Below are 11,936 nucleotides of genomic sequence, written 5' to 3' on the forward strand. Positions count from 1 at the left end.
ATCTGTTGTAAACAGTCCATCAGACACAGACAGCAGCAAGATGTTTTAGAATGTCCTCGTAGGGCAGGCATTCAAAGGTAAGATTATATGATGCCTAACAACATGAGAAGCGGTGTTTTAAGTTAGGCAGTGGGGGACTTCTGGATTGTTGTTTATTCACAGGAATGTTAACCTCATAATTTTTTGAAGTAAGTGAGTGTCCATTTTGAATTATTTACATGAAGACATTGTGTCAGCTGTGTTCATTTGTTTTATTTCTCGGTCATGAATGGAGCTGGTAGCTTTGTATCTTTACATTCTCTCTGAAGTTATATTTTTATGTGCATTAAGTTGTGAAACCACAAATACATAGTGTCGGCTGATGCTTGCTTTGCTGAGATGAACTGTTGAACAGAGGATAGCAGCACACTTCTAAGGTTGTGCTTTCCTTTGGGGACCACAGAAGATAAATTATTAGAAAAGTGGAATCATACCAGTGGTACTGAAACTCTTTTTGCGAAAACTGCCGCTTTTACATGCAGTTTCCTTCCTTGTGTGTGCTGGAAATTATGCGAGCATTAATGTTTAGTGTTCAGGTTCTTTTAGTCATGTGTTGATTTACTGCCTTATTGATGGAAGTTCTGCTACAGAAAGTATTGATGTCTTTCTCTATAATCCTTCTTTTTTTTTTTGTCCTAGAACCCTGTGAAGTCAGCTGATCGATGAGGATCACACTCCGTCTTGGTGCAGTTTTTACAGATGCGTCATTGCTCAGCTTCCAAATGAAATTTGCAAGAATAAAAAAAAACTGTATATAGAGATACTAATAAAAGCTGCTAGGCTGAAAGTGGCCCCTTTTGAATTTGTATGTTAATGCACTTTTTCTGGGGGTGGGGAAGAATTGCAAATATAAGTGAAAAGGCTTCTGATTTTGTTTTGCATTTAATTTGAATGCTGTTTATACAAGGTACATTTCTTGCACCTCAGAACATGGCTTTATTGGGGGTTTCTAGCCAGAAGCCTGTTTTGGTGCTATTAGAAAGCTTCTATATCATAATGATATGATGTCATATAGCGCAGTCTGTTTACCTCAATTTTGTTTTTGTACTTAATATTTGAGACCCATAGGGAACCTAACATGAAAAGTGTTGCTTCCCGTAGACATGATTCGAATCTTCTTTTCTGAAGCTTTAGAGAAGCCCAGCTCGTATAGTGCAAGATGCACTTTTTTAATTATATAAGCATGGGACACATAATTTGAGGACAAGGTTGGTACAGTGCACTGCAACCAGCACTTTTTACATCTTGTATGTGCTTGACAGCTCTTGCAGTGATATGCAATTAATTTTGCTGTTATTTCTGCCTCCTCACATGATCTATTCTTCTGTGAAGCTCTGAACATCTTAGTTTTCAAGTAATTTCTGTGAAAAGAAGTCATCATGATGTTATGAAACATTTTGTGATGCTGGCTGAAGAGACTGGTTGACCCAATGAAAGGGGTGGTGAATCAAGAGGCAACCCTGTCTGCATCTTGGACTATGCTGTGACTCCTTTAGTTCAGTTTGTAAACAAACTGCCAGCATTGATTTTTACATAAGAATATCACCACATAAGTATTAACAAAAATGTGTTTGTTATTACTGCAACTGTATTCTTACTTGGGGTAAATCATGCTTTGAAGAAGCTTTGGGCACCCCATGTATCTATATAATCTGCTTTTTTCACAAGGCCCCTCTGTGCATGCATGCCTCTTCTCCTTAAGCTCGACTAGTTGAAAATGAAACCGGCTGCTCCTACTGCACATGTGCAGTATATGTTAGTGGCGGGCGCATGCAACAGATGGCAGCAGCTCTCAAGCACACACTTGCCGCCTCACAGTCGCAGCTGGCTCCTCGTAGAACAGCTCCCAAGTCCCCCATGTGTGTTTGTTTTCAATCAGTAGCAGACGAATTTTCGCCACTCACCAAAGGCCACCGCATGTTGCGAAAAAGGCGGATTAAATGCAGTGGTCTTGGAAGTTATGTTTAATGTAGCTAGGATATAGTGTGCGGAGACACGCATTGACTTCGTATATTTGGTGTAGTATGTAGATTTTCTTCAATAACTCCAAAAAAAAAGTGGGTGCTTGCGGTGCCACAGGGAAGCTTGAAAATTCTTAAAAGAACGATGTAAAAGAACATGTATACTACTGGTCAGATAAAAATTGTAAGTTCTGGGGTTTATCTTTTTTCTTCTCATGAGAAAACTGGCAATTTCAGGGTGGTGTGCATAAATTTTTTTTCAGCCCATTTGTTTCAAGATCATTTTTTAGTGCTGCACATTATAGTGTAGCAAATAGAATTCTCTTTTCAGTGGTGCAAAGAAAATGTACGTTGATTACAAGAAAATCTCAACCCCCTCCTAGCCCTACCACCAGTACCCACCTCCGTTGCAGAAGGATCGCAGCTAATCCTCTCATTCATAACGTCAACAGCCACTCATTAATAATCTGACACTGGAATTGCCGGAGCATGAGGCGAAAGCGGGATCCTCTAGTACAGCTCGTAACAAGCAACTCGTCGCCCCCCGACCTTATACTCCTACAAGAAACGTGTACAGCGTTTAACATACTAGGATATACAGCATGCCATGCACCAAACGCGTATAAGCCCGCTGTTACAACCTGCATCAGGCAAGCATTCGCACACAATGCACCACACACACGAAGTATCACACGTCACTAGAAATCGTACTGAACGATGTTACCAAAGAATCATTAAGTCTCCAATATATACAACCTCCCTAGTAGCCCTGCATCTCGCTACGGGAATCTAATTAAGACAATAGCGCAGGAAACCAATAAAACACCTTTATTAATAGCGGGGGACCTGAACTGGGGGGGGGGGGATGGGGGTGCACATGCTGATTGGGGATACAGCCGTACAAACAGCTGAGGAGAGGTTCTGTTCAATTAGATACAGCAGTCCCAGCTACCCGTGCATAACAATTTCAATAGCCCCACCAGACAAGGTACGGTTGGGATGGACACCAGCCCAGGACGCCACGCTCTGCAGACGCATCCTGCATCTGCAGTTGGAACGAATCACACACACATAAGGTAGCGATCATATCATTATCCTTACTCTAGCAGGACCACACTGTACGCCTAAATCATATAAGCATCGTTTAGCGAACTCGGAAAATTTCCGCCGGCAGCGTCGAAATACCCCTGCAGAAGACCACATAGAATTAAGGCCATGGGTGAGACAACTCCTTCAGTGCCAAGAGATTAATATGCATAGTTTTGATACACATGAAGAGGTGCCAACATTAGATGCCAGAGTGGCATTTCCTTGAAGCCCACCGCAGCTTAAAGGGGCTGTGAAGGGGGGCTCTAATAAAGTTGCGGCATGCCTGGGATATTGAAGCACGCCCCTTCACGAATAGTGTCCAGCAAGGATTTTTTTAATGAGCTTTGTAGAAGCTGAGTTATCTGTAGTTAAAATTTGAATTTCAGCGTCTTTGCGCCTTTCCTTCTCCTCTCGTCTTTTTTTGCACGCTGGAAGGTAGGCGCTCCTTCGCCGACGCCCCTTTGGGAGCGGAGCTTCCCGACCCGCCGGAAATAAGTGGCTTATTGGCTGCGGCCACGGTGGCTGCCTGATGTCTGAAAGAATCTAACCAATGACCACCTCTCACCTTTTCTACGCAGATGCGGGGGACGGAGGAGGGTGTGAGCGTGAAAAAGTCGCCGGGAAGGGCTCGCCAACTTTGACGCGTGATTGCGGGTCATCTGCTGTGTGTAGGAAGAGTATTATTTGCCTCTGGTTTTCATGGCAACACAGTGCAGTGATTAAGTGAGTTAATGTGCTCTCTTCGGAAGGCGTTTCAGAGCCCCTTTAACTAAACTATATGCCACACAGAAGCACAATCACAAACTTCTGAAGATTAATGAACTGGCCACCCAAATTGATGAACATGGAGCTCAACTGTATCAGCCAAATTGGACAAATACTTGAAGGGCTGAGCGGGAATCTCGCCACAACATGTGCATGGCACCTACTCCGGCACCTTCTAGGCCCCAATCAGAGCAAAACAAACATGCAGCATAATAGCTATACTAACACATCAGCACAGACATGACACAGATACCCTTCTAGGTATAGGATATGCACACCACCCAGGGACTACAACACCCCCCCCCCGTGCAGGAGACCCAAATGATAAATTAGATACTGCAACGACATCAGAGGTACGGGAGCACTTCAAAGGCTCAGGAACACTATGCCGGGTGAAGACCAGATTACAAATGCGGCCCTCGGAGATCTCGACGATAAATCATTCCAGGAACTAATGGACCTCTATAACGGACACTGGGAAGAAGACACACTCCCATCAGAATGGACGCACGGGAAAGTAATGCTAAGCCCAACAAGCCAATTGCCCCAGCAAATATGCGACCGATATTGCTGACCTCCAGCTTAGGGAAACTTCTTTAACAGGTCATACTAGCTCGGCTAACAGCATACGTAGATGACACTGGACAGTATCCGTACACTATGTTGGTTCAGACCACTGCCTATCTACACAGGATACTATGCTACAGCTAGCACCAGTAGTGCTTGGCCCACTTATGCCAACTTATACCAAGGTGATATAAAAAAAGCCTTCGATAATGTACAACACACAGCAACCTTACAGGCACTCACGAACATTCAAACAGGTCCTAGCGTATACAACTACATAAGAGCCTTCTTCCAACACAGGACAGCCACGCTTCACAGCAAATCTCCACACTTCACGCTACACACTTGCCAATGTGGTCATGCTGCAAGGCTTCGTGCTTTCCCCCTTTCTGTTCAACATCACACATATCCCCTTAGCTACAGAATTACAAAAAAATCCTCGTCTTGGTCACACTTTATACGCCGATGACCTCACACTCTGGGCAACATACGGATCAGACGGTCAAACCGAGGACACGCTACAAACGGCAGCAGATACCATTGCTAAACTCGCCTCAAGAATCGGACTAGCATGCTCGCCCTTTTTAGCGGGGCACTTTTGTCCCCGACAGTACATGAACTTCGAGAGGTCCACTTATACAAGCCCAGTTTAATAGACTAGCGGCTACTACTACCAGACGACACATGCTAAATCAGCTAGGCATCACGAACCCTCCTACATTCACACTTCAAAATATATGCCAAACAATTACCGAGGAACATGCACCCCCACCGTGACCAAAGTCGCAAGAAGGCGCGCGCGACACAAATGGTAAGAAGATGAGCCCGATGCTGTTTGCGTGGATGCCGCCTACGATGAGCACAGGGTCACTGCGGTTGTCCACAGCCCCCACATAACACCCCTAACTTTTGAGCTTTCTTCAGGTGCCACGTCTAAGGAATCCGAGGAGGCCGCTATAGCCATTGCTCTGGCATGCACAGATGCCCGTTACACTATTTGCTTAAAAACCGCCATTCTAAACTTTACCAGGGGCAGGGTTCATCCCCCTGCTCAATGCTTGTTGCACATACCCACCCCCACCTCCCCCAACGCGCTGAGCTCATCTGGGTGCCTGCGCACCGGAAAATCCCGGCAACGAGGCCGCCGACTCCTTAGCCCAAGGGTCTAGAAACCGGGCTCTGGCGGACTTCGTGGGGGATTTCTCGAAGGAGCGTATGCGCTCTTTTGCTGAGGTCACCGAAAACTCGCGCTGAGCGCCTCATATACCCGCCACACCATCCATCCCTCATTACCAAAGAACAGTCACTCTGGCGTCGCCTGCATGCGTGAACGCTGCTGTGAAGGGCCGAATACGGGATAGGATAGGATAAACATTATTGCTCTAGTTTCTATACACTTCAGAGTGCAGTGGTCGTCTTCATCTTGCGATGTCTTCGCCGCGAGTGGAGCCCCTATTCCAGGGACCCATTGGATTTGGCAGCTTTCACAGCATATGTTGTACCAGCCTTCGTTGGAAGGCTAGATTGTGGCTGGAAAGCGCTTCCTTTCACTGCTCCCGACACGGTTCATTCTGATTATGCAAACTATAATTGTCCTTGCACTCCCACGTTGTGTGATGCACCGTGGGTTTGCCTCCGCATTTGGCGCACGCGTCCCTGTACTGCGTTGGATACATCTTATTTAATATGAAAAGATTAGCTAGGGTTTCTGTTTGGAGCCTCCTCTATATGACCGCCTCTTCCCGAGCCAGGTTAGAGTGCGGTTCCGGATATCTTTTCCTTACCCCCCTGTAGTAATTAGTGATTTCTGAGAAGGTGGGCATTATATTTTCTGAGGCCCGCTCCGGCCTGAGTGGATGAGAGGCTCGATTCGTGTAAGCTCGAGCGGTCTCATCGGCCATACTTCCGCATGTTCTTGTACCCAGAAAATAACATGCCTCGCCTGGTCCTTTTTTGGAGCCACTTATGCTAGGACCTGTCGTGCACATTTACCTATCCTTCCTTTCATATAGTTCCTGCACACCTCTTTCGAGTCTGTTAGGATGGTTAAAGATTTTCCGATCTAGTTGCCTTCGGCGATCGCTAGAGCAACTGCGGGTTCCTCGCCCTCATCAACCAAACCGTTTTTAATGGATGCGCTAGAAAATTCTGCGCCCTCCCAGTTGAGTCCTAGCGTTGCCATTCTCACGTCTCTTCCTCTGTATCTGGACGCGTCCACGTGTACTGTATTTTCTTTGACCGCCAGTTTCTCTTCTATGTATTTTGCTCTCGCCTTTCTCCTAGCCGGATGGAGGTTTGGGTCCATGTTTTTGGGGAGTGAGCAGACTTTGACAGTAGCTCTGATGTTGTCGGGAATGTCTGCTTCCTTTTCTAGTATTCTAAGTTGTACCCCAACTTTTCTAGGATTCTTCTGCCGCTTCTTGTTTGCAGCAACCTTTCCTTTTGTGTCTCTAGCTGTGCCTCTTCCAGCTCTTCGAATGTATTGTGAATGCCGGGTGCTAGTAACTTCTCGTTTACTGTACGCATCGGCAGCTGAAGGGCCGTTTTATATGCCTTCCGAATGATTGCGTTGATTTGGTCTCTTTCCCCTTGGGTTGTTTGGAAGTATGGGAGGGAGTAGGTCACCCTACTTATGATCAAACTTCTTACGAGTTTCAAAGTGTCGCTTTCTTTTATGCCACGTCTTCTCCGCAATACTCTGGTTATCATTCTTGAAACTTGCGTTGCAGCCAGCTTGACCCGGTTGATTGCGATTCCGCATCTCCTATTTGTTTGGATCCACATTCCGAGGATTCTGACCTGTTCCCTCTCCGGAATGTGGCTTCTTTCGAGTAGGATTTCTACCTTCGGGTGTTTCTTCCCTCTCTGGATTCTGAGGATCTCCGACTTTTCAGTAGAGCACGCCAGTCCTCTTCCACACACGTCGCCGCTTAATTCTTGTAAACTTCTCTCTCTTTGTCCTAGCGTTCCCTGGTTGGCCCATATCGTGATGTCTGCATAGATTGTGGAGCCGATGTCCTCGATCTTTTCGAGTCTTCTTGCTAGTTCTATCATCGCTACGTTGAAGAGTACCGGTGATATGACCGAGACTTGCAGCGTGCCCTCGTTTGGCGTGTTGATTTTTTCTCTGAGATCCCCGATTCCCACCGTGGCTGTCCTGTTGCTTAGGAAGGCCCTGGCGTAATCGTGGATCTTCTTTCCGCAGTTGGCGTTGTTGAGTCCCTCCATGATGGCGCGTGGCCTACATTACGGGAGATTCAGGCATTGCTGAAAACTCACCACGCCGATCAGTGCCAAAGACATTTCGCCTTTCTTCAAATTGATCGACCCAGACGTGGCGAAGACGGTGGTGTGGAATGCGGCGGGCGGTACAGAAGACAGACGTGCAAAGACAGCCAGACGGCTAAAGAAAAGACCCAGACAACACCAAACATCCTGAGGACGTCCTCAAATGGTCCAAACGTCCTCGGGGCCTTTAAAACATCCTCAATATGTCCTCATAATGTCCCTGGTTGGATTGTCCTTAGAACGTTCGCAGAATGATGTTCTCAGGTCATACCAGCGGCTTCGTGGTCCTCAAAATGTCATTTTGAGGACATATGTTTGTGAACACGCATGCATGAAAATTATCAGAAAAATAATGCTTGTGTGTGTGTGTGAAATTTTATTTCTAAGCATTTACTTCCATTAAGTTTTATTTGTGATGCATTACTGCGACGGCGCTCTGAAGTTTTATCCCATTGACAGTATGCATGCAGTTTTTTTCAACGACAGCGCGCTTAGACCGCAAATTGCTGCACGCGGAAACGAGAGAAACCACCGCCTTTAGGTGACTACCGCGCATGCACGCTGGTTCTAACTGCAGCCCAGAGAACGCTTGCTGCGTGCCAACGATAGAGAAAAAAGTTTGAGGTGCGGTTCCGGTAAGGCTCGTGCAACGCCGTATTCAGCCACCCGCATCGCTGCTGGTTCATGTCCTGAGAAAATCGATGAGTTCTGGTCTACCGTAGTTGTGATTGCCGTTTTTTCATGTGACGACGCTATCGCGCACAATTAAAGCTTCTGCAAATCGTTTTCCTTCTTGCAAGGCTACGTGTTGTACGCAATGCCGCTAGCTTTTCCTTTGGGCGAAGGAGCACGATTTTAGCCCGATCACGGAAAGCGGGCTTGAATCCGGGGGCCCGTCTGTGTGTTGCTGGGTAGGCAAATTACGGTGTTTTTTATTTCAGTAAAATATGTTCTTTTTCACAAAGTCAATCGTTCCGCAATATTTATTGCCTCTTAACATCGCATCGCACGATCAACATCATCATTACCGTGTGTTGCCGCTTCTCGTTTAAGCCAAGCCAAGCCTGCATCCGCAACGTCGTGATCGATCACCGTGACGGCGAAGCACGCACGCTACTCGCACGTGCGTGTTATTCCGCGATGGATGCCTCTCAGAAAAGTGAGTGACGCCTTTTAGATTTGCACGATGTCAACGGAAAGTCGTGCGCGAAAGTTTCGCCGCACTAGGAAAAGACGGGTTGACGTTAGCCTGCAGCTCCCCGCGTGTGCCGAAGCTGGTGCTGACCCATTGTCAGAACAGTGCAGCCAGCTTCAGCGTGATGTGTGTGTGACCGAACGTTTTGTGCCCGATACTGAGGATGTGCCGACCCCAGACCCCACAAGTCAAGATGCTGAAGCTGGGACCTCATCGGTTTTTGTAGATTTAAGCTCCGATCAGGACCTTTGTCCTCAGGTTGACGGCAGGTTCGATTACGAAGCCGATCATGAACGCGCTGACGAGGACGTAGCGACTTTCCGCCACCAGCTTCAAACTTGGGCAGTGGAGTCTGGGTCGTCGCATGCTGCTGTCACTTTTGAAAGTGCTCCGCAGCCACAAGTGTTTTTCTTCTCTCCCATCATCGGCGAGAGCGCTGCTACAGAGACCGAAAAAATCGAATGAACTTTCCGAAATTTCGGAAGGCCAGTACCGCCACTTCGGTGTAGAAGCAGGAATACGGGAAATCCTGGGACAGTGTCGAGACCTGCCGCCGGAACTGAATCTGACTTTTCATATTGATGGCCTACCATTATAGAAAAGTTCTAGAGGCCAGTTTTGGACAATTCTCGGCCGCATAAGCAACCTCAAGCATGCGGCACCATTTGTGACGAGTGTTTTCTTCGGTGACAGCAAGCCGAGAGATGCAAATGAGTTCCTATACAGCTTTGTTGAAGAGCTAAATGTTCTTTTATCTACAGGAATTGCTGTTGAAGCTTTCACAATACCTGTAAAGCTAAAAGCCATTGTGTGTGATGCGCCTGCAAAGGCATTTGTTTTGTGAGTCAAAAACCACACGGGCTATTACAGCTGCACGAAGTGCACTGTTAAGGGTGCGTACATTGAAGAGTCTGTTTTCCAAACATTAGCAGTGAGCTGAGAACTGACTGCAGTTTTAGGCAGAGGTCACAGGAGCAGTATCATACTGGAAGCAGTATTGTAGAGCAGCTGCCAATAGACATTGTGAGGGATGTCCCGCTAGATTATATGCACCTCGTTTGCCTAGGCGTGGTGCACAAATTGCTTGTATTGTGGTTCCGTGGCCCGAAAGCTATAAGGCTTGGCAGCAAAGTCCGCATTGAACTGTCAGTGAGAAATGTCAAGGCCGCACCGTTTGTTCCTTGTGAACTTAACCGAAAGCCTCGTAGCCTCACAGATCTGGATCGCTGGAAGGCCACAGAGTTTAGTTTATTTTTGCTGTATGGGGGACCCGTGCTCCTGTCATCGCTTCTTCCATCACAGATGTATGAGAATTTTCTAGCTTTGCATGTTGCTATTACCATTCTTTCAATGCCTAATGGCACAAAAAGTGAAGTGCAGTATGCAGGGCAGCTTCTGAACCATTTTGTTAAAGGCTTTACGAAGATATATGGCAAGGAGCATGCTTCGCACAATGTGCATGGACTATGCCATCTGGCATCCGATGTTGAGCACCTGGGGCCATTGGATTCATGGAGTGCGTTCCCATTTGAGAACCACATGTTTGCTCTGAAAAGACTGCTCCGAAAACCAGAGCGACCACTTGAGCAGCTCTCTAACAGACTATCACAGCAAGGAGCTGTACTGAAGGAGGCTCAGCAGATGCCAAACTTCCCACTGCTCACTGGACAACATGAGTCTGGGCCCCTTATTGCTCCATGTCAAGGGCCTCAGTTCAAAAAAGTGAAGCTGCCAGGCAGCGTAGTCCTTGCCCCTGGCAAGAGGACAGCTGCTGCATTCTGCAAGATGGATCTATAATTGTCATCGAGAACTTTGCACATCTGCCAACTGGAGCACCTTGCGTTGTAGGAAGAAAGGTCATTCAGCTCGAGGACCTGTACTTCTCTCCATGCCGATCATCAATGCTTGGCATATATAGAGCATCACAACTGTCTAGTCTGCGTGTCTGGCCACTAGAGAATGTTTCACGCAAAGCTTTGAAACTTTTTTAAACGCGATGCCATTATTTTTCCCCTCCTTCATTCAGAAATATCAGCATAACTGACTGTATAAACCATGAGTTTATGCCACAGTGGCAGAAGCTGAAGGCTTTTTCTATGGCGGGTGGCATGTTATCTTTTTCCAACTCCAAATGGATGCTTTCAAGCAGTATCTCTCATCATTGCATTTCAACTTGGCCAGTACTATTTATGTGTGCTACAGAATTATCGGCAGGATTTTATTAAATTTTACTGAGGGTTTTCTCAGTTTTCTGGTTCATGTCAGTGGGGCATTTGTACACAAAAGACGAGAAATTCTCTATTTACTTTAGGAAATGTGTGAAACAGAAATGTAATGCTTGCTGAGGGGCTAGTTAGTGCATATTTTCGTAAAAGGACCTAGTGCCAAAACAGACAGCATGCAGTAAGAGAGAAGGAACAAGCGCTTGTCTTGTATTGTTTGCTGCCTGTTTTGGTGTGGAGTCCTTTTATGAAAACATAAATGTAAAGAGGAAGGGAGTGAATAGCTTAACGAAATGATCGACTGACCAGTTCACCTATGGCTGTTTTTTTTCTTTTCCTGCGCCTGCGCATTTGTCATTTTTTCCAAGTATTTATTTCGCTCTCGCACTAAATACACTCAGTTGTTAGTCAGCGCTCGAGTTTGTCTTTCTTGTCCTGTGTGTTTTCTTTTGCACTGTTTTCCCTCTGAATATCTCACCAGCTTGCCCAACAACACACCTTGATATGGCTGGATGTTTGTGTGCCTTTTCTTCCCAAATATACACTTTACTTATGTGCAAGAATTTATTATTTGCATGAATTATTTCCTTTTTGGATGCACAACATGCAAAATAATAACATGATTTGCCTGTGCTCCGGTGTTCTACTATGTTTGTTTTGGTTTTGTAAATGTGTGTCCTCATAAATGCATATTCCATCTCTGATTTTCCATCTCTATTTCCGTAGGCACCACAGAAGACAGTCGCAGCTCAGAAGAGCAGTAAAGGAGCCTGTGAAGCACACCGGGATAACACCAAATGGCAGCAAGCA

General features: G+C 46.3%; 1 protein-coding gene and 1 pseudogene across 2 annotated transcripts in view; both read left to right on the plus strand.

Moving 5' to 3' along the window:
* Positions 1–841, plus strand: part of garz (Sec7 domain-containing protein garz) — an 82,952-nt gene extending 82,111 nt beyond the window's left edge. For both annotated transcript variants that reach the window (XM_077649563.1, XM_077649564.1), the window contains exon 34: positions 679–841. In XM_077649563.1, coding sequence (XP_077505689.1) covers positions 679–705 — 27 coding nt within the window. In that variant the 3' untranslated portion in view covers positions 706–841. The remainder of the gene's footprint in view (positions 1–678) is intronic.
* Positions 842–8,876: 8,035 nt separating this feature from the next.
* LOC144115261 (uncharacterized) lies at positions 8,877–11,840 on the plus strand (annotated as a pseudogene).
* Positions 11,841–11,936: the final 96 nt, after the last annotated feature.

This window comes from Amblyomma americanum, chromosome 1 (genome assembly GCF_052857255.1).
Source record: "Amblyomma americanum isolate KBUSLIRL-KWMA chromosome 1, ASM5285725v1, whole genome shotgun sequence".
In the NCBI taxonomy this organism is placed as follows: Eukaryota; Metazoa; Arthropoda; class Arachnida; order Ixodida; family Ixodidae; genus Amblyomma; species Amblyomma americanum.